General features: G+C 44.7%; 1 protein-coding gene across 1 annotated transcript in view; it reads left to right on the top strand.

The window, feature by feature from the left end:
• Nucleotides 1–22313, top strand: part of LOC103802127 (vascular endothelial growth factor receptor kdr-like) — a 97390-nt gene that overhangs the window by 28635 nt on the left and 46442 nt on the right. Inside the window, exons 9-11 of the mRNA XM_009074579.1 lie at nucleotides 9470–9620; nucleotides 12533–12638; nucleotides 21175–21283. Coding sequence (XP_009072827.1) covers nucleotides 9470–9620; nucleotides 12533–12638; nucleotides 21175–21283 — 366 coding nt within the window. The remainder of the gene's footprint in view (nucleotides 1–9469; nucleotides 9621–12532; nucleotides 12639–21174; nucleotides 21284–22313) is intronic.

The raw sequence follows: 22313 nt of genomic DNA, 5'->3' as shown, positions 1-22313 counted from the left end.
TCTTTTCTGGTGAAAGAAAGTCATGGCAGAAAGGAGAGCAAGCAAGGAAAGTACCTGCCAAGGAGTGCTGTTGGTTTGAGGCTGAAGGCTGTGGACAATGAGGGTGTTTGTCTTGGTTGTAGGCAGGACTGCCACAGAACACACAGGGAATGTCTCCTGCCTCATCCAGACTGCAGCACTACCCTGACATACTGTACCTGAAGCACTCAGCCCCAGGAGAGGCTGATTTTGCTGACAATCATGTGGGTAGAGACTAAAAAGGGCAAATTTTGCTCTTGAAGCTTATCCAGTGGCAGCAAACTGCCCTTTCTCTTGTGCTTTCTATCAGAGGAAAGGGATTGCTTTTCCAGACTGGGGCATCCTTTGCTTTCCTTTCAAAACCACTCTGAAGCTCCAAACTAAATGCTGATTGGAATTCTTTCCTTAACTCTCTGCAAATAACCTGACACTTTATCTCCAGTCATCATGACTGATGTCCTGGTATCACACCTGGATAGATTAAATTGCTTGGAGTTTCAGCAGACTCTTAGACATGGAGAAGTAGACCAAAACACACTTTGTAGCCCTTTTCTGCAGGGATTACCTTGCTCACCACTGAAAGAAACTACATCTGAGCTGGAGGTGTGATTAATGTCTCTGCTTAGAACCACAGGCAGTCTGCAATTACTGAAGCTGGAATTTGAACACAGGGATTAGTAGACTTGATGGAAAAATCCTCTTGGGCTTCAAGTGAATGCAGTGGTAGGAGTATCAGTTTTACATCATGTCTAAAAGGTGGAGCCTGCAGCAGTTCAGCACCTGATAAACCTCATGTTGAGCAATAACCATGTACCCTCTTAGTGGGGAGGAACATTTCTTTGTGAGTAACACCAGGGCCAATCTTTACATTTCAGAGGTGCATCCGTGAAAGGGAGTGAGTTCTGCTCCATATTGTTACGCAGGAGATGGAAAAGTATACAAATAGACTTTTGAATGAGAAGATAAATGCCGTTTGAATATGTCTTCTGTTGCTGCAAGGGGACACTGCACTGAAGAGATGACCAGTAATCATACAGCCCCCTCACAATAATCCATCATGCTCCCCAGTGTCACAGGTAGCACAGCCAGCAGTCAGCATGCTGTGATGAATCCATCAACTGCAAATCTGGACTAGGTGTAGAGGAAGTTTGTAGTTAACAGTATTGTGAATTGTTTTTCATGACCAAAGTACGAATAGCAGTAGGACTCATTCATCAGATTACACTGTATTAATTTTTGCAGTGTATTTTATTTAGTAATAATGGCAGCAGAGGAGAACTCTTTAAAGCAGGATGAGAACAAGATCAGAAGTCACCTGCCTGAGCCCTGTATGCAGTGTCTCTCCTGACCTGCATTGCTGCAGCTTTCCTTGGAGTCACCTCCTGGATACTTAATTGGGAGCAATCACAGTAGTTCTGACATGCACTGTATGTACAAGGTATTTCACTCCATGGTAATGAGCAAAATATTAGAAGCTATTTCCCCACAATGTTTGATTTGGCTATAAAACTGATGAGTACCTGTAGAGGCATCAATTCTGTCAGCTCTGCAGAGACAAGAAGGAGCAAAATGGACAAATAACTCTGGAGCAATGCTGGCCTGAGGCGAGGACCTGGCTGACAAGGTACAGGAAGGAGCTGCCTGGCCTGGAGGAGAATTGTGCTGCTATTCAAAAAAATGTCTCTTTAAGAAGTGGCTTAGCTGTGCCTCTGGTCACCCCTGCTCCCACTGCATCTGGAATTTAATCTTGCAGGAGCACATATCTCCATGTGGAGTCACCTTGGCTCATTGTAGGACTCAAGTCCCCAGGAGGTAGCTGATTGCATTTTCAAAACACTCCTTCTTTACATATTTACACATCAAACACTGTCCAAGAAGCGGTGGGTTGCTGTGTTTTTGTTTTGTTTGATTAAATTCTTATTGAGAAAAGCTTCAAGAAAATAATGTCCTGAAGAATTTGGAAGGGAGGGAGCAAGGAGAAGGAACAATCCTAGCAAACAGCTGGTGGCTGCACATCTGAGCCAACCAAGAGAGAGAAATGTGGGAGAAAAGAGTTATTCCGGGCTGGAGTGCAAAGCAGTTTTAGAACAAAACACAAACAACCCCCTCAAATCTATTTCTGGGCAAGCAGGCTGTTTCATTCTCACCCTTGTCCAAGGCATCTGCGTGCAACAGGGCTCCTGCTGAGCCCTTTTGGAGCAGTCAGCGTGCTCTGACCACCACATAGGGAGTGAGGAGTGTACTGAAGCATAAGTTAATTCAAAAATGGGATGAATAACCTCCTTCACCACTTTGCCTTTTGTCCCAAAGTTTCTCTCCTGCGCTCCCTCAAGGCTCTTCCAACAAATATTGCTTTGGGTTCCAGCTGCTCCAGCCAATTGAAGTTACATTCCCTCGTAGAGTCCTTGATCCCCCAAGCCCATGTTGTATCAGTAAGAAATGCAGGATTAAGTGCTAGAAATAGCCTCTACTGTAAGCAGCAGAAATTCACAGGCTCCTCATGAATTCCCTCTCTCCTGAGCAAGGACTGGAATAAAAGGAGTGCATGGAGAATTCACGTGTGCATTGCCATGTGCTCCTTGTTATGTCAGCAAGGTACTGGCTATACCTCGATTCATTACCAGGGAGAAGTAGGTCCAGGGCACTTAAAGATGTGCATGTTGCCCTACTCTGCAGCCAGGCCAGCTCTTCATATTTGGTTTGAAATTAAAGGCAAAGGGAGTTCTATGCCTGACCTTCCTTGGCTTGCAAGGGATGGGTTGACATCAAAGGAGTCCTCAGTGATATCCAGGAAAGCTATTAGATATGTGATGATCCATGTAAACAATACCCCATCGCCTCACCCAGACCCAGAATAGTCTGGAGAGGGAAGGGAGCCGTGAGGATGAGGTGATTACCTTTGGTATCTGCCAGTTCAGAGAAAAAGAGCTCTTAGAGTGGTGGATCTCAGTTAAAGCCCGTGAAGGACAGAGGGGAGACTCCCACAGTGTCTTGTGTGTGGAAGGGCCACTGAAAGCTCTGAGTTGAATGCTGCCCTGCGAGAAACAAGAATTTGTTTGGATTATTAGTGCAATCCAACTGATACTTAGGTTGGGGGACTGAGACAGGAGAAGCAGGGCTACCAAAGTGCCCTCCTTCACCTTGCCTGCAGCTCCAGTACCCTGCCAGAGCTGGGTTTGCTTTATGTATCATCCAGCTCCTGCACAGCTCCTTGGAGGATGACCCTCTCAGGAAAAGTCAAAATAGAAAATCTAATTTTCCAGCTCCTGGGCCAGACAAGCAAACTAGAAATCCCAAAATAAAACAGCCTGTCTCCATCCAACTGCTGTTGCAATGTGTGCCTCCCCAAGCCCATGGCTTTGCTTTCCTCCTGCGTTCTGGCAGCAACAGCACAGCTGTGGCTGATGCTCTGGGTGGGCAGGACACTCAGCTGGGAAGAGCAAGGGCAAGGAAACATGGTGCTCCAGTCCATCCTTCAAGTCTCATTTATAAGGCACAGGCAAGAGGGAAACAACTGACTTTTCCCAGGAGATACATGAAAGCAAAGAAGAAATGTAGCAGCACAAAGAGGCTGGAGTGGGCCTTTCTGGCACACTAATTATTAGCAAATTATGAAGAGTTTTCTCCCTGACATCATTCAAACCCTGCACACTTGCAGCTCCTCAGTCCAGCCCTGCTCAGCCTTGGTGTGCTCCCAGGAGAGCCCCTAATGAAAAAGTCAGATGAGCTATTTTCATTTTGTTGGAAGTAGCCAAAGCAATTTTCAGAAGAGGAAGGTGGGGGCCTGCTGGAGTTTGCCAGAAAAATCCAAAGGATTCAACTCAGGTCTTTGCAGCAGCAATCTCTCTCTGACAGCCCTTGCAACGCAGAGCAGAGGGAAGTGGGGAAGTGGCAGCATGTGTTTTCCATGCTGTCCCTCAGCCAAGCCTGCAGGTACATTAACTGATGTTTTTCTCTATTGGAAAGCAGGCAAAGGAGACAGAGACCAAAATCCTAGAAAACTGCTTGCTCTGCTTAAAATGAAGCAGTTCATCATTACACATTTGCTTTTGGACTCTAGCCATTAAAAAAAAACGATGGGGAGAAACAGACTAGTGAACCCCCTTCCCCCCCCAAGTTTGGCTGCATCGGGGGTGAATGCCAGCTCTGGGAAAGCTGTCTTTGCACACGGAGACATCCAGAAGTGAGTACAAGGTAAAAAAAACCCAAACCAAGCTGCACTGCCATTTTAACAACAAAATTCCCTGTAGGGCAGGTCAAGTGCCCTATGATTTATCCAACTGCATGGTTTCTCTCCCATTTGCTCCCACCCCTGGCATTCCCAGCCCGTAGCAGTGGTTTACAATGGAGCAGCAGGGTGTGTGCACTGGAGATTAGGCAGGTGACTGATAATTGCTGACCCTAATTCTATTCCTGGCCATGGTATTGACTCACAGAGAGATTTTGGCCACTCATTTCTTCTTGGCATCTGCTTCCTCAGAGGTACCACGGGGACAGTGCTGTGCAAACACCGCACAGCAGCCCTGTGTGTGGTGCTCTGAGAAATAAAACAGCAACCAAAGAAAAGCTCCCAGACAAAATCAGCTGGGGTCAAACACAATGTTGTGATCAGTTTGAAACAAAAGTTGTGTTTTCAGGTCATTTAGCTAATATTTTTTCCTTAATAAAAAGGGGAAAAAAAACCCAACCCACCAAACCACAGAGATGACTTGTGAGCCAAACACAGACAAGGCTGTCTTTTTGGGCTTTGTTTCTGGTTTTACTTTTGGGGAAATTTCACCCTCTTTGCCATACTGTTTGCCCAGTCCAAGCCTGCATTAGTAAGTCTCCCCTCTGCCTTACAGAATATTCACCTAGCTCAACCTGCAGAGGCTGTGTTTCCATTAAGTACTGTGCGACCATCAGATGAAAAACTCTAAAGTGCGAATGTGTTTTGCTTTTGGGAAACTGAAAGGATGTATAGAAAACAAGTTGCCACTGTCTCATTGGTTTTAATGAAGCCCCATGTCCAGCAAAGTACATAAGGTTGAGACTAATGCTTCACTGGCCTCTCTATGTTATTTTAATGATGTGCTTAATGTGAAAAGACTTTTTGAAGCCTGGTTTAAATGGTTGTGGGGAAGGTGCATAAATAGCAGTTCAGTCAGAGGTCACTGGAAGTAAAGCAAAGTTTCTCTAAAAAAGGCAGAGAAACTTTCTCTATGCTGTCCTCTATATTTGGATGCTCCTTTGGGTGACAAGTGTGCAACCCCTAATAGCACCTGCAGTGAATTTAGAGAGAGTCTCTTGCAGAAGTGGTAATGCCAGAGGGTTAATGTCCTAATCCTTGTATATATTATTTGCTCCTAATGCCACAAACTAGAGATAACACCATAAAGTAAGGTGAGATTTGCATAATGCTGATCAATTTGAAATGTACAGTAAGCAGAACTGCTTTGTGATTGCATTTCCCAGTGCAGCAGCAGCAAAGTCTTTAGGTATTCAGGTCAGCTCTCACACCAGCAATTGCACCTCTGCAAAGTGAGCTGGGGATACAATCACACTTTGAGGCAGAGAGGACACAAACCCATTTATTTTGATACATTTAAAGCCATCTGCACATTCCGCCTTCCACATGCAGCCAGGGACCAGAAAGCTTTTAAGGTTTGTTTGGCTTCTGCTTGAGAAAACTCATCCTGGGGAGGGCAGTGGCCAAGGGATGGGAGCGGAGGTGGGAGGGAGCAGGCAGATCCCAGTGTGGGCGGGAGTGGGAAGCAAGAAGTGGGATAGTGAAGGATACTTTGGGTCAGGAAGGAAGTGTAGCCAGAGATCTCTGGCATTTCAGCACCACTGCAGCTGGCTGGGGGCAGTGCTCTGCAGGGAGGTGGCAGGTGAGCCCCAGGTGAGGATGGCAGAGGGCAGTAGGTCATGCTCTCCGCACAGTTGCAGGGCTTCATGGAGAAAGGAGGACTCTGCTCTGCACTTGCTGGAGGAGTCAAGGGGCACTGCAGAGGCTGTGCAGAGCCACCCTGCTTGTTTACTCAGCTTCTGTGCTGCCAGTAGTACAGTGCCTGCTATATCAGTGAACCATGGAATGGCCAGGTTGGATGGGACCTCCAGAGACCATCTAGCCCTATAGCTCCCCATTCCCAACAGTTTATTCTCTTTTGCACACTTAAAAACCAGCAGTACACACACAAATGTATGTGTTTATGAAATCCACACTTTAGATGAATCATTTAAGGTGCAACAAGAAATGTACTTGGATTTGGCAGTGATTACAAAGGGATTTGTACCCCAAGCCTCCCCCACACGTAGACATGAGCAGAGATAAGAGTCTGTGCATAATCCACCGTGCTGCTTAGTAAGCAAACATGAAAGGAAAAGCAAATCACTGTCTCGAGGAGGGAGAGAGTTGCCTGAGAAACACACTACTAGCTGCACCTTCAGTAATCCCAGGCTTTAGGCTAAAAACTCCTCAGCAGGCTAATGTGGAGAGGCTTTTCACAGGGGAGACTGCTGCAGGTACCATTCCACTGAGCAACCATCTAGTCTGAGCAAATCTGCAAGGCCAGTCCCACTACAGGAGCCAGTTAACATGTTTCGTCACTGATGGAGGCAACAACTGTAAATAGGATTTGGCCCAGCAGCAGGCAAAGGGAATAGAAAAGCTTCAGTTGCCTTCAGGGCACACAGTAAGAGGCAAAATGGCCATGACAGTGGGCAGGGGTTTGGATAGTTTTCAGCCCAAGAAATATCCCCCATATGAGTGCCCCCCATTCCCCAGCACAAACCTGCAGTGCGCTGTGGCCAGGCCAACACCCTAAAAGCACAAAGGAGACATTCAGGGTTGGGGAAGGGCCTCGTGCTCACTGCAGTAGTGCCACATTTCAGAGCCATTTGCAGAATGACACCCACCACCATCACAATCTCTGCAGGGGGAAAGGGAGAGACACTTAAAAAAATTGCTTCATTTTTGGAGTGTCATGGCCATAATTAGCTACAACCCCACACTAACTGTGTTTCAAGGCATTGGGAAAGAACAGATGGGGAGGCATTTTTAGCCAACCTCTCAAAGTTTAAAGAAAATCATTGCTTAAACCTCATAAATAACGATTATTTCAATTGATGAATCATTTTGACTCATTTTAGGTCTCAAGTAATATTTAACAGTGCCATGCAGTAAAGTAATTGTGGAATGAAGAATTCATTCGTCACTCATGTATGTTCTTATTAGAATTAAATCAAGTTAAAATTACTATTTCTTTTTCAGAAGGACAATTTAAACAATCAACCAAGAATATAGAAAAGTCTTCTGATATTAAAAGATCGTGATCAACCTTTGTCCTCCCCCCATGTTCTTTCACACACGCAAACCCACACAAACACGGTGTCCCTGCCCAAGTGTGTAAAGCTTTGTTCTTACTGCCCAAAAAACATAACACTTGGGTAACCTTTCACATAACACTTGAGTAACCTTTCACACTGAACTTAGAGTCTCTTTCTCCAAGTGCAAATCATGCTTTGAGGTCAGTCCAGACATGCCAAACACAGGATTTGAGACTGAAAAGAAAAATGTCCTAGATAATGAAAAATGTGCTACTCTCTCCAGGGAGTTTTACAGAATTATTTTTATGATCAGAAATAATTTACTGATGGGAAATGAGATGCCAGTTACAAGGAAATTCTACATTAGTCCCAATAATTTGTCCTGTGGATTGCTCACAAATCTCCAAGCACTTGGTCAGCAGAAGGTCGTGTGACCCAGAGCAATGAGGTGCAGGAAACACTGTGTCCATGTTACAGACGAGGATGAGGGTTTGGGACACCGTAACCCCAGGCTCAAGCACTCTCTTGTCTGATCCCTTCTTCACCTGCACCTTCACAAAGAGACAATCCCTCTCCCTGAAGGGACAATGGAGTGAGAAGTGGAGTTTGGAGCCTCATAGCCCATCATCTGCAGAGAGATGGGGAAACAAGAGTCAACCAAATGAGTTGAAAAATCAAAAGGAAACACAACAGCCACACCAAACAGAGCTATCATTTAGGGTTCTCAGGCGAAATGTTAATCAGGACCTAATGAAGGTTCTTTAAAGCAGACGTAGTTTTACTAGAGCATGGGATGTGGCTGAACCAACTCCAGTCAATACTCCTTCCATGTGGTGGAGAAGGAAATGCTGATGTGTTTTCAGGCAATCATGAGGTCAGAAGATCTTTCAGAGTCTGACCATGAGAAATAGAAAGTGAGGATCCCGCCAAGACATGGAATCAGCCTGGTCAGTCCTCGAGAGAGAAAAGACGGCTGGAAGGGGAAAAAAGCTATTAAAAAAAGGAGGGAAAGGGCTGAAGATTGATGAGGTGGGCAGTAGCTCATATTTACATATCTGGGGCCTCCTTGACAGCAGAAAAAATAAGTTAACCCAAAAAATAGAAATCTAATCTACATTCACTTCCCAAGTTGTCAAAAGGCCTTGGTGCAAAGCAAGCCTCACTTGGCTGCACAGAGGTGTTCCACAGAGGGACCCCGACCAATAAATCTGTTTGATTTCCTGTTATGAGAAGCAGACGAAGAGATATGGCAAAGGATGGGCAGAGCTGTCTGCATAAGGCAAGAGCCTGTGTTTTCACCCCAAACTCAAACCCACCCTCTCCGAGGTTAGGAAAAGTTCAGTTCACTTTGGGGATATTTTAGCATTATTTCTCTTTTTCGTGTGTTCCCGTGGGAGCTGGAAGGAGATGGGACAAAGCATTTCTTTCCTGCTGGCAACAAGCAGCCCTGAAAGTGTCATACTGAAGTTTGTTCTTGAGAGATTTCCAGTCCAAGGGTGTGATCTTTCAACCCTTCCAGATGTGAATAATGCTGTGACACTTTTAATGGGTTCGCTGTTGGTGAGAATTTCTTGGCATTATTCTACAAGTGTTTTCTCCACACCACTTCTTCCTTGCTTTCTTCTCCCCTTCGCCCAGTGCACATTACACATAAACAGAAAAGGAAAGCAAAGATTTCAGATCAAAGAAAAAGACTTTTTTTTGCCAAAACCCTAAGGACCTGCACAATGGCAACAGCATTGCAGAGAAACAGCTATTTGATAAGGTTCCTCTCAGGAGGTGACATCAGCAGTCAAATGCTATTTTGCCCACACTACATGGACTAACAGCCTGATCCTGCAGTCCCTGACCAAGAGATGTTTCATGACATAAATTTTCCAGAAGTACAGCAGGTCCGTGACAACATTTGAAAGTGATTAGGATGAAAGTGGTAGCATTGCAATGTACTTTCTGAAATACCGCAACCAACACCCATGTTTCTGTGAAGGAATGATTTCAGTACCACTGGGAGTTCCCTCACATCAGGAGTCTCACTAAATCATCACTTCTCACAGCAAAAAATTTCAAAACCTTTTATGGAAGCAGGACCATGATCATGACCATGGATGTAAATGTGCTCATTTGCGTTTTTTTTTTTCTTTAGAGAGACCCAAAATCTACGAAAAGGAAACTGATTTTGATAACATTGTGCGGGCGGAATTGAGAAGCAAACACAAAATTCAGTGCACCACAAGTGGGAATCCTGACCCAAAGTTCGAGTGGCAGTGGCAGCCCTGCAGCCTCACAGGCACAGTGTAAGTGACATTCTGACCAATGCACATGTTCCAAAATAGTTGGGTACTTTCAAGTCGTTTTTTCTTTCCACTGTATCCTATTTACCTGCGTTGAAATGACAAACAGTGATTCCCCACCTGAAGATCTGCAGGGTTATGAGCCCAGCTGACATCTGGTTGTTTATGTTTTTCTCAGAGTTACAAGCACTTTGTCCATATCATTGTCCATATCATTGCAAAAAAAGTTTAAAGTGACTAAAGACCACTGAATTTTCTTTACCTTGACCAACAGTGCCCCTCTGACTTCCTAAGATCTTTTCTACACCTGTTGGATACACCATATGTATCTGCCAAAGGAAAACCAGTCAGGTGCTTTCTGGGTAGAAGTAACACACTTTTTTCCCCTGCAAGAGCTATTGTCAGACAAACCTGCTAAAGGTTTGGCTTCCTTTAGTTCCCATATGGGATTTATGGCAGTTCCTAAGGGCTGTCTTCAGTAGAGCATGGGCTCCTCTGGCAGCACCTGTGTTGCAGAAGATGGCAGAGGGAGCCAGGTCTTGGCCTGCTGAGGGCCCCTACCTGATGGAGGCTGTGTGAGCACATAGCAGCAAGTCCCTGGGTCACAGCTGTCAGAGGGGAATAAGGCAAAGTAAAACACAAGATGCCTTTGGAGATTTCTCTGATACAGGGAGAGGTTGTCTTTGCTCCTGCAGTTATCTGAACAAATTGTTCCAGAGACAGAGGCCTTGACTGAGACCTAATGGCTTCCCCTGGTATTCCCAGGGGATGTACATGAGCCAGGTATAACAATGCTGACAGCATTTCAACTCTTCCCTGCAATGAGAGGGATGAAGGCAGGTCTTCCATTCATAAAAACATTAAGGCTGGTTCTAGGAAGCAAGAGAGAAAATTGCTGGATAGTTCCTTATTCCAAGTGCTGTGAATGGCAAGGCATGAGACAGGGAAAAATCACTGAGAAGTTCCTTTCCTAGGTTCTGTGCTGCAGCAGTCACAATGATGTTGGGTGTTCTAGTCTCAGTTTGGGTCTAAAAAGTGACCTTCTGTGCCTCCTCAATGGAAGGATCCCGATACCTCATTCAGGTAGTGACACTGCTCCTGCAGGAATTAGTAGCAGAGATGTGTCTGCTTAGGCTGAGCTGTTGGCAGTGCAGGGCAGCAGAAGGCACAGGGGCTGCTGCTTTGGAGAAGAGAAGGTTGTGTGGAGACCTCAGAGCAACCTTCCAGGATCTGAAAGGCCTACAGGGAAGCTGGAGAGGGTATCTTGGTTAGGAACTGGAGTGATAGGACAAAGAGTAATAGGGATAAATTGAAAGAGGGAAATTTAGATTAGGTATTAGGAAGAAGTTTTTTCCTGTGAGGGTGGTGAGACACTGGCACAGGCTGCCCAGGGAGGCTGTGGCTGCCCCAGCCCTGGCAGTGTTCACAGCCAGGTTGGATAAAGCCTTGGGCAACCTGGTGTGGTGGGAGGTGTCCCTGCCTAGGGCAGGGGGTTGGGACTAGATGATCCCTAAGGTTCGTCCCAACCCCTTAACATACTATGAAGCAGTTTGTGCATTCAGAAAGCCACACAGAAGTTTTTTCCAGACCTTTTTGTCTAGGGAGAGAGAATTGGTCATGAATGCCGAATTAAACCAGATCCAAACCAGTGTCCTGATGGCAAAGGACCTCATGTAACCCTTGTTCCAGCAATCTGATTCTCTGATCTTATCGATTTAAATACAATTGCAGAGTGGCGTCTACCTCTCCTGGCCCCTGGGGCAGCCTTATCTTTCTCCAGCAGAAGCTGGAGCAGGATTCCTGTGGGAAATGACACAGACCCCATTTCCTTCTGTTGTCTCACTTCCTCTCTCTCTCTTTCTCTCCCCTGCCTCACCAATGCATTTTGAATCCCAAGACACTATCATTGTTCCTTAGAGCTGTGATGTGATTTACTTCCTTTGAGTTTTTTCCCTTCATCCTCAGGACAGGATTGTGCCTTGCAGGAAGTCACTCAAGACATCTTTTAATTAGGCTCTTTAGAGAGCTAGAAATCCTCCCTTGACTCAGGGTGTTGCCCATCTGTCTAGTGTGGTTTTGGCAAAGGCACGGCTGATTTATGGATCATTTTCTGCAGCATCAGCCCTTGTTCAGCACCTAGAGAAGTCCATATTCATTTTAGCTCCTATAACCCTACACTGGGCTCAGAGCCTTTGTATTTCTAAGCATGAGAAGGCTCAGTTATTCCAAGTGAAGGAAGACAGAAAAGCCTTTTGCCTTATATGGTGCAGATGTACCTTTCCACATGACACATTATATACACTGCTCTTTGCCCAAAATTCCAAAATGAAGACTGATAACTGACAGAGAAATGGATGTCTTCCAGAAAATGTGCCATATTAAAGAAGTCTTCTGCTATTGTTATCCCAGTATTTATCCATTCTAGTTTCTCAGCCCACACTGCCTGTTGGAGAGCTAAGCAGGCAGACACACTCAGCAGCATTCACCTGCCCTCAGGTCTGAGTGACTGGCATTTCGAATTTGGAAATGCACTGCAGATGCTAAAAGAGCACTTAAAAAGCCACAACTGCATTGAGCTGGAGTGTAACTAATATTAGGCAAATTAAACTCACATGATTTAATTAGTTGTGCAGTATTTTCCATTTTTGTTCTTTGGAGTGTTTGGGGGGTCCCTTGCTGGTTGTGTACTGATCTTTGTCTGCCTTTGTCAAGGTGCTTTGTAAACAATTTTGAAACGTTGTGATGAAAGAATGCAGTAGTTTCACAAAGAGGTAACAGTCTCCAGCAGCAACAGCTTTTAGGAGTTTTCGAGACCTAAGGGTATTGTCTAAGACTGACACTCTCTTCAGGTTACCTCCCTGGTTATCTGCAATGTGTCAGGTTCTTTAAAACAATCTCTGCTTTTCTACCTCCAGATGCAAACCTGAGGGGCAAAGAATTGTGGTTCGGGAGAACATGGTCACAGGCAACAAGATCAGAAGCATTGAAAACATACCCATGAAGCATGGGGATAAAACAAAGGTATGTGTGTGATGGGAGTCTGAGCAATGATGTCATGGAGTGGCAGTGGCTGCTCAGAGGGGACACTGTGCTCACACGGAGCTCTCCCGCAGTTCTCAAGCCACTGGGGATTGTTGGCATGCTTTAAATTCCCCAGCTCTGGGATCATTTCACATCTCTGCTGTTTATAAATGCTGGGATTCTGGGAATGATGTCACATACTCGGTTTAAAAATCTCCAAAGACTTGTTGGGTCAAAAACCTCTGTGTCTCCCTCAGTCTTGAGAAAGTCTAAGAGTGGTTCTGTGGCAAGGGCTCCTGTGAAGCACATACTGATAAGGACTCTGAGTTCATTACAACATGTAGCACTTGATGAGCACTTTGTCCTGCCCAGCCTTGCCTGCTCTCAGCAGCAGGAGTTAAACACCTGTGTGATGTAAGAGGCCTGCAGTAGGCAGAGGTAACTGGCCTGATTTTCAGAGTGTTCAGGCGCCTGCAGTACTTGCTGGTTTTGGCTGGAGTTCTCAACATTTCTTTACCCATCTGGGCTGCCAATCATATTACTGAGACAACATAAGTGGGAAGACCTCTTCCTCCTTCACTTCCTTGCGTGTTTCCCATTCCAACAGCGCTTGAGCACACTTACTGCATGAACTGCAGAGACCCCAGCCATGAATCAATCCCTCCCAAGTACCTGTGGTGGTACTGAGTGAAGTTTACACACATCCATGCTGACCCTTGAGATCAAGTGCTGCAGCTGTTCCACTGTGGATTCACAGCCTCTGAGCTATGCTATGGTCTGGGTTGGACAGTTGGTTTACCCTGTTGGAATTACAGAGGTTTGTGCCTTCAGGAGTAGGATTGCAGGTACAAGTGTTGAGGTAGATGGTCCAGACAGTCTAATCCTGCAAGGTGCTGGATGCTGCAGTTGATATCCTGGTTTACCGTAAAGCAAAGGATAGTTCTTGGGTTACTCCCATGCTTAAAGTTAAGCACAAAACTAAAGTGCTCTTCTGGACTGGGTCCACACTAAATCAGCATCTGGCAGGATCAGTGCCTTAGCCATCTGCTCTTTCTCATGGAGACTTTCCAGTTCTAAACATAATCTAAAATAGAGCTCTGAACACATAGAGATTGGGCTGGGAAGGAGAAAATCAGTGTTCCTCTTTCATTTCTGGGTTTTTCCATTTCTGGAAGATATTTATAAATTGGATTTACTTAGATGGCATAGTGCCCCTTAAGCTCTGGTTTTCATGTATTCTTTAAGAATTTTAGATCTTGGGTAACACAACTCCCTAGAAAGTACAAAAATGGATGTCAGCAACACCTATCTACAAAGTTTTGTCCTTTTCTAAGACTTTCTCATTGCTTCATGTCCTGACAAGAGCTTTGTGGTTCTCATGGCTACTGTTTCTCTCCATATATAAGCACATATATATACAGTCTGCCTAAATATATGATCTGGTGTCCAAGAGCTTGGCTTATGTCTTATGATCAGTCTGCATCCTGAAGAGTTCATGTTTAAGACATGTTCTAAGAGGGTTGGAACTCAGTTTACAACTTTTAACTTGAGCCTTTACATATATCATCATTAAATTGAAGCTACATAATTTTACAATTTATAGTATATTCATTATTTTCGCCCACTGATCCACTGTTTGAAAACACAGTCTGAGGTGTTTCCTAATAAGTTTTATGTCCTGATTAAAACTTATTCAAATTAATAAAACTAGATTGTATGAATCTCAGGTTTCAGCACTTGGTCTCCCTGCTTACATTAGCAGACAATTCCTCTCCTTCCCTCTTTCTGAAGTCCCAGGCTATCTCTGTTAAGTGGAGTCTTTAGATAACAGAATGTAATTAAGAAAAGAGACACTGATGAAAATGTCTTCAGAATTTTCTTTGTGTTTTATCAGTTGTTATTCCCACCAGAAATGGAATAGACAGGAAACAGCCCAATCCATTCCCACCGTGTCCTAGCAACTAATTCATCTGCACTGACTAGGCAGATGAAGTAATAAAGATGTTGGAGTGTGACTGAGCAGGACTTTCACGGGCTGTGTTTTGAAGCTGGGATTAGCTGAGGTTGGTGATTTTTCCTGCGTGGTTTGAGCCTGTCCCACAAGCACTAGAGTCTCAGAGCAGAAGGTGGAATTCATCTACTCTCTAGGATTTCTCCACATCCCTAGAGTTCACCCTCCAAGAGCTGCAGCAGTACATGTTGGTTCAGTGACATATGAAAACATGCATTAACTGTTTAGAGCTGCTAAAAATATGGGAACAACCCTTCCAGATCCAGAAACTTGCTTGAGAGCAAGCTGGCAGGGCAGCAAGCATGGATTTTTCCAGCAAACCACTGGTGCTTGATGAACTCTTTGATCACACTGAGATCTTTAGACATTTATTTGACAGAAGTGGCATATAAAATTGAGCTCTCTTGTCATTGTCATCATAATGATTATTTCCTTATTATTCCACAGACAGAGAAGTAAATTTCACCCCCTCCTGCCTTCTAAAGGCTGAGTCTCATTCCTAAGGAAAAGCATGTGGTTATGGTTAAGGTTATGATGTACTTCACTGAAGTTCTGGTCAAATAGTGATTGAGGCAATTGCATTGTGCAAGTTTCATTTTCCCAGTGGTTTTCAGTCAATATTGAACTTTTCACTTTGTGATTTCAACTCCAGTGCAGCTTCCTCTGAATCCTGCATTTTCACACCAGGTGAAACGCCTGTGATTGCAGGAATTGCCTGAATTTCCTCTTCAAGTCACAAGGAGCTAGGTTGCTATTTTATTTTCTTTCCTCTTAACAAAATAACACACTGGCCTGAGCTTGGGAGAACAGGACATGGCAGAAAAGAATGGCAAGAATCATACATAATTCAATCCTCATTGGGGGGTTCTTTTCATTCTTTTCTCCCTTTCATGTCTGTATTAGAGAGTGGCCTGTCCATTGGGTGTTTCTGCTGGTGAAATTCACAACCACTCAAGAAAACTGACCCAAAAATGCCACGTTTAAATCTGCTGAACGAACAGAAAGATTACATTAGTGCAGTGGGATGTGTTTGGTGAAAAGTGTGTGAGCAACTCAGTAGGGCTGTTTAAATCTGTCACCCTGTGTGGGTGCCACTTGAGTGAGCTCCCACAAGCCTTGTCACCCCATCTCTGGCAGGGAAGGTGAACAGTCACACTGATGGGCTTTGGAACACAGCATCCACTCTCTGGGAGACTAGCCCAGATGTTTCAGACACTAGCCAAGCACAGGAGCACACGAACTACTACACTGTCCTTGGCAGGTCTTGCAAGAGCCTGGCTAGCATCAGGGACATCAGGAATGGCCCTTTTTCTTCCCTGCCCATCTTCAACTGGTTAGCTGCAGTCAGTGGGTGTGAGGAAGAAGTGTGGGGATGGTAATTGCTCAGGACTACTCTGCACCTACCCATCTGCTCCAGAGCCAGAGAGTGATCAGTCCATCCATGCTAGAGATGAATACCAGTTCCTCCAGGGGCACCTCAAACCTCCAGTTTTCCCCCGATACCAGTCCAGTCCAGCACTTTTCCTGACCACATGGTACTACCACCACCAACTCTGCCACCCTCTGTAAGGAGGGCAAGGATTGCTCTCCTTTCCCAGGGACAGAAACACTCACTGTCAGGGATGGGAGCAAACATGAAAGTTCTCAGTTGACTCACAGAGTTCTTTTATCAGTCATCCTCAGTCCATCCTTTAGCATGTTTTGAATGAATGAACTAAGATCATGGATTGGAATTGTCAGGCTATAACAACAAGTGCTATTCTGTGCCATTCAAGTAGATGGATTAGGAGTTAGCTGAATATTTTCTTTGCATGGTCTCTGCTGAAGTTCCTATAATTTCATTACTCCCTGTAGCCACCTCCAGCCCAGCTCTGCCAGAGTTAGACAGCTGAGAAGTTTTCCACCCACATTTTCTACTCCTCATCATCACCCACGTAGAGCTAACGAAGTGAAAGAGAAAGAATTGTTAACTAAAGCCGTTGAAGGGAGGGATTAGACAAAGGAAAGAGAAAGCAAGGAATAACAAGATAAATTAATTCATGCTGGCTCCAGCTTAAAAAAAGGTCTTGCTGCCCTGTCCTTACTACAAGATGTCTTAAAACACTCAGGGTATATGGCTGTGGAATGTTACTTGACTGTTTCTAAAATAGCTTATTTTTATCAGTTTGGGAACATTACAGTGCAGGACATATGGACTTTATTGAACAATTCCATTAGGAGTTTTCCCAGCAGCAATGTCTATTTCCTTGTTGTAGCTGTTCTTCAGAGATCAGTCATTTTATTTCTTTTCTTATTGAACTTTAAACTTAGTTTATTCTTTCCTAGCAATTATTTATTAGCTAATAATCCCTTCTTCGGGCTCACAGTATTGGGTGGCCCTTAGGTTAAGTAATAGGAAATGGAGCCCTTTACTTCCAAATCCAACACAGGCAATCAAAACTGGTCCAAGGGATGTGTGGTGTTTGGTATGCAGGGAACTCACAGGATCTCATCCAGATCCCACTAGGAAGATGTCTAGACACTGCATGCCAATAATTTGTTATTAATTACCATTGGTCCCAGCACTGTCTGCACAGGAGCTGAGGATGGAACAGCCACGTGGTTTGTGCTACCACTTGTGACTGGAGTACATTGGCAGGGGTTAATGTGTCAGTGAGTCTGAACTGCTCTTCATTAGGACAGGGAGGGGAAGGTAAACTTAAAAATGCAAATCTCCAGGCTGTAAATAGTTCATCATAGTATTTTCACTGAAGAGAGAAAGGTTTCAAGGCAATTTTGCAGATTTCACAACAGCATCATTATTCAGGCTTAGCAGAGAGTGCTGTGCTCTGTCTGGGAATGAGTTTTCTGTGTAGAAGGCAAGACAAACAGCTTTGGTGTGAGCCCTGCTTTGAATCACAGAATCCCAAAATGGTTTGGGTTGGGAGGTACCTTAAAGTCCATCTCTTTCCACCCTTGCCATGGGCAGGGACACCTTCCACTAGCCCAGGTTGCTCCAAGCCCTGTCCAACCTGGCCTGGAACACTTCCAGCAATGAGGCAGCCACAGCTTCTCTGGGCAACCTGTGCCAGTGCCTCAGCACCCTCACAGGGAAGAATTCCTTCCCAATATCCCATCTATCCCTGCCCTCTGGCAGTGAGAAGCTATTCCCCCTTGTCCTGTCATTTCAGGCCCTTGTCCAAAGTCCCTCTCCAGCTCTCTTGGAGACCCTGTAGGCACTGGAAGGAGCTCCAAGGTTTCTCTGGAGCCTTCTCTCCTCCAGGCTGGACACTCCCAACTCTCCCATCCTGTCTCCAGAGCAAAGGTGCTTCAGCCCTTGTAGCATTCCCATGACCTCCTCTGGACTCACTCCAACATATATTATGGCTCTGATTCCAGGAATGGAAAATACTTCACCAGGTGCATGAACTAAGCACACATAGAGGATTATCCCCTCAGAATTTTTCCACTTTGTACTAAAGGTCCCCAAATGCTGGGACTGTGCCACTGCAGAGAGAAATCTGCTAATGGTTCTTGCTGTTAATAATGGGAAAAGATCACTGCGTTTGGTTGCTTGAGTTCAAATAACTTTTTTCATTAAGAATGGCATTTAGAAGGACAAAATCCTTATCCCAACCTGCCACTATGACCAGATACACACAAATTTCAACTGCCAAAACATCAGCATGGTGAATGCTGTGGGGTCTAGCATCTGGGTTAACAGAGGTTACTTTGAGATCTCCTTGATTGACTTCAATGGGTTCTCTTTGATCTACAGATACTTCAAAAAGCAGAGCCTACTGCTGCTTTCTTAAGTGTTTCTTTCAGGTTGCTTCTGGCACAAACCAAAACTATGTGGTCTTACAGAGGGAAGGCGACTTTGGATGCCCTTTGGCATAGCATGCTAGTGTTCCAAAGCACTGCTCTGGTGAGGACAAAACCAGGATTAAGTTAGTTTGGCAACTGATCACTTTATTTCAGTTGCTAGAAAGATAATCGGACTCCCAGTCTCAGGAATTTACCCAGGAGCACACAGCTAGAGTAAAAAGCTGATACATAATTTTAAGGGATTCATCTTATTACTAGAAAAAAAATCACTCAAAATCCTTAATTTCCAGCTCTGAGATCACATACAGATCTCTGCTGGATGCTGCTGGTTTAAAAGGCACATTTTGGAGGACCCTGGGAGGTGCTAGTTCTAAGACAATTCAGTTAAGTGCCTTATCTCTGGTGCTCAGGTGTGTAATGAACTGGAGTCCAAGTGCATAACACTGATTTAAGCATACAGACAAGAAAATTACTTTCTTGCTTTTCTTCAGTAATTTTTTTTCCACAAGAATTTGTCCCCAGATTGTGTCTCACATCATTTCAACATCTTTTTCACCTTCATATCTAGACACAACTGAGATTAGCTATGATGAGGTCTTGGTATAGCTATTTGGTCTTTTTTTTTCCCCACTACTCTGCCAGACTTTTCCTGAGTTATGTAGCTGGAGATGTCAGCATCTGTGTGTGTGTGTGTGTGTGTGTGTGTGTGTGTGTATGTGTCTGTGTGCATAAGCATTTACCTCTGGGCCACCAAACACAGCTTGAGGCATTGCATCGCTGCTTAAAAGAGTCACAGTGTCACCTCTAACATTTTGGACATGTTCCAAAATGGATATTTTATGATTTTGACTGGCTCTACAGTATTATCCTCCACTTCGCATCTAGAGCTGTCACTTGGCAAGACTAATTGCTGTTAAAGAGCTGTCCAAATTTATCCCCTTCTGTCCTCAGCACATACATTTATATTGGCTTTTTCTATTCCCAAACATAAAATTCTCAGATCCAGAATCATGAGAAGAAAGACCTTGGTCCTGATTCAGCAATAATTCCAAAGGCAATGTCTGCTGCTCAGAGTCAGGGGTAGAACATGTGCTTGTTAACAGCCTGTGGCATCAGGCCCACTGCTACAGGAACAGCAACAAGAGGAGGTGCAGTCTGCTTCCCTGGGTGATTTTATATCCAACTTGGAGCTATTTTCACATCCTAAATCACTCAGAACTCCACAGCTCTCCCTTTGGAGGACACCAGAGGGAGATGGCTTTACTGGGCTCCTGTTTTCACCCCTAAGGTTGATTTGTCCCTATTCTTGGTTGGTTTCTGTGTTTGGTGCCCATGAAAAGTAGAGACTTTTCCACTTACCCATTATTCTGATGAAAATGTTCCCCGTTAGAATGTAAAATGCACATGGGATCAAAACCTTTGATCCCTACAGGATTTAAAGTGTCAGAGCTCAGCAAATCTGTCTGCAAATACATCCTGCACAGCTATAGACACACTCATGGAGCAGCTTTATAAGGGGTAAAGGAATGTCTTGTGTGAGTTTAGTTTAGGATATTAAAAAGAAAGTCCAAAGATGCTTTAGTACACTTCAAAGCGCTCTCTGGAGATAAGGACAAAGGGCCAGGGGGTGTTATAAGTTTTGATTCTCAAAGGCCTTAGAGAGGATGGCACAGAAAGTGATATTTGTTCCAAATGTGAGGGCTCAGAGTTCCTCAGGTGAATGGCTGCAGGGGAAGCAAAATAATGTTGCAAGAACATCTCTGCCTTGATGGGTCAGACTCTGCTTTCTTGCTACCAGCTTGAAGGGATACAAGAAATAATTAAAGCCATGACCTGTGTATGGATAGTCCTGTGTGTGAGCCTGTGATGCCATACCATGACAGGGACAGGGCAGCGCCACATGGCTGGCTCCACATTAAGGGGACTCCATACAGAAGTAGAGGCTTGGGATATTTAAGGAGCACAAATTCTTAAGGATGTGTTCGAGTTCAGGCCCATGAATAACTCAACCACGTCCTCTTTCTATGTGATGAAGCTCAGGAGAAGTCTTCCTTCCTTCTCCTTCATGAACCTCCCTTTCTGCATTTGCCAAGTGTTGTAATACCATCAGTCCCTCCAGAGCTTCCTTCCTTACCACATGAGTTCTGGTATGGCCCTGAGGAAGGGTCATGGAATCAAGGGGACTCCCAGGCACAACCTGTAAGAGTGAGCTGAGGCCCAAAGGGGCCACATCCTTCTCCCCTTCTCTAGGGTTACAGCAAAACAAAGCAAAATCCTGAAATATTCTTAATACCACATCCATATGAATTACCTGCCTCCCATGCAAATATGGATACCAACATAACCCATAACTGAAGAGCAGAAAAGAGAATACATGGATGCAAGACTGCATTTGCAGGTCCTTCACTTCAGCTTTTTGCTGACACTGGCACACAAAGACCTTGGCAGTGTCTCAAAGGAGAAGCCTCTTTTTCATGGGTGAGACAGAAAGAAAAATGAAGGTTAGGAATGAACAGGAAAGAGAATTAACTGGCCTGAGGTGATCTGAGATGATGAGAGACCAAAAACCTAGTAGAAGCACTTGTCTGTTCATGGCCCTCACTCATTACTAGAAACAACTTTGTTAACAGTTTTTCTACCATAACACACACTCTCAAGCCTGTCTGCCAAGCCTACAGCATGCTCAGAGCCTTTGCTTGTTTTCTCTTTGCTTGGCAGATTGTGAGCACACTCACCATGGAAAACAGCAGTACCTCGGGAATCTATTACTGTGTGGCTTCAAACAAGGTTGGCGAAGAAGAGAGGAGCATCAAGTTCTATGTTTCAGGTAAACAGCACAAAAGGCACACCATACAAAAAGCAAATGCTGATGATCTGATTTACCTTTCAGGTTGGCATGGCTGGTGAGTGCTTGTTAAAACCCATGTGTTGGGTTTTTGGAGCACTCCCAGCCCCACAGTCCTGGGCACTTCACCCCATACAAGACTGGTCCCTCACAGCTGAGCTGGACAAGTCCAGCATCAGACCTGATGTCCCTTTTGCCCTTTTCATCTGCAGATGCATCCCTGTGTCTCACTGCCTCTGTCTTAAAGCAACACTCGTGACATTTGAGTGCTGTCCTCAGGAAACCTCTAGCAAAGCTAAGTCCTTTGTAGTCTTCCAAAGGCCTGAAGCTTCTCCCTGACTCAGGAGAATGTTGGTCTCTAATTTAGTCAGCAGACATAGCAAAGGTGAGCAAGGCCAGTGTCCAGCCCTAATCCAGGGCTGATACTGCTGCGAGTGGTTGTGACATTGGATCCCTGCCTGAGCAATTAGCCTTTCCAGTGTCCTTTATGGAGGGAGGAGGTAGACTCACTATTTCTCCAAAGAACACAAATCCAAACAAATATCTGCTTAACCTTTCAACACAGGAATTCTTTAGTAGTGAGATCAAGGGCTACATAATGCTTTTAGGAGATGGAAGTTTAAAAAGAGAGGAGAGTCCAGGGACAGCCTTGTTCAAGTGCTTACCCAGAACAAACTGAGACATTTCTGTGCTTTCCAGATGAGTGGATGTTGGCTGGTAGAATTTCCATCAAAATAACAATTTTTAGAACAAAGAGTGCAGAAGTGTCCTGGAAAGTAAATGTCTGATTCTCACTACTTGGTTGCTTCCCCATGAAGAAAGTTGTGAGGGTAAAGCTGGCAGAGTGCGTGGCAGAGATCTGCACTCCTCTGCCTCTCTTGCCTCCTGTGTTGTTTGACTTCATTGCTCTAAAGTAGTTTGTCACATTTCAAATCATACTAACCAAAAAAGGGCTCACTAAACATCAGTACCATTCTTGTTACACAGAAGTGCCAATAGGAAAAATCCCACC

Source organism: Acanthisitta chloris, unplaced genomic scaffold (assembly GCF_000695815.1).
Source record: "Acanthisitta chloris isolate BGI_N310 unplaced genomic scaffold, ASM69581v1 scaffold17835, whole genome shotgun sequence".
Lineage (NCBI taxonomy): Eukaryota > Metazoa > Chordata > Aves > Passeriformes > Acanthisittidae > Acanthisitta > Acanthisitta chloris.
This window is presented reverse-complemented; position numbering and strand designations above follow the sequence as displayed.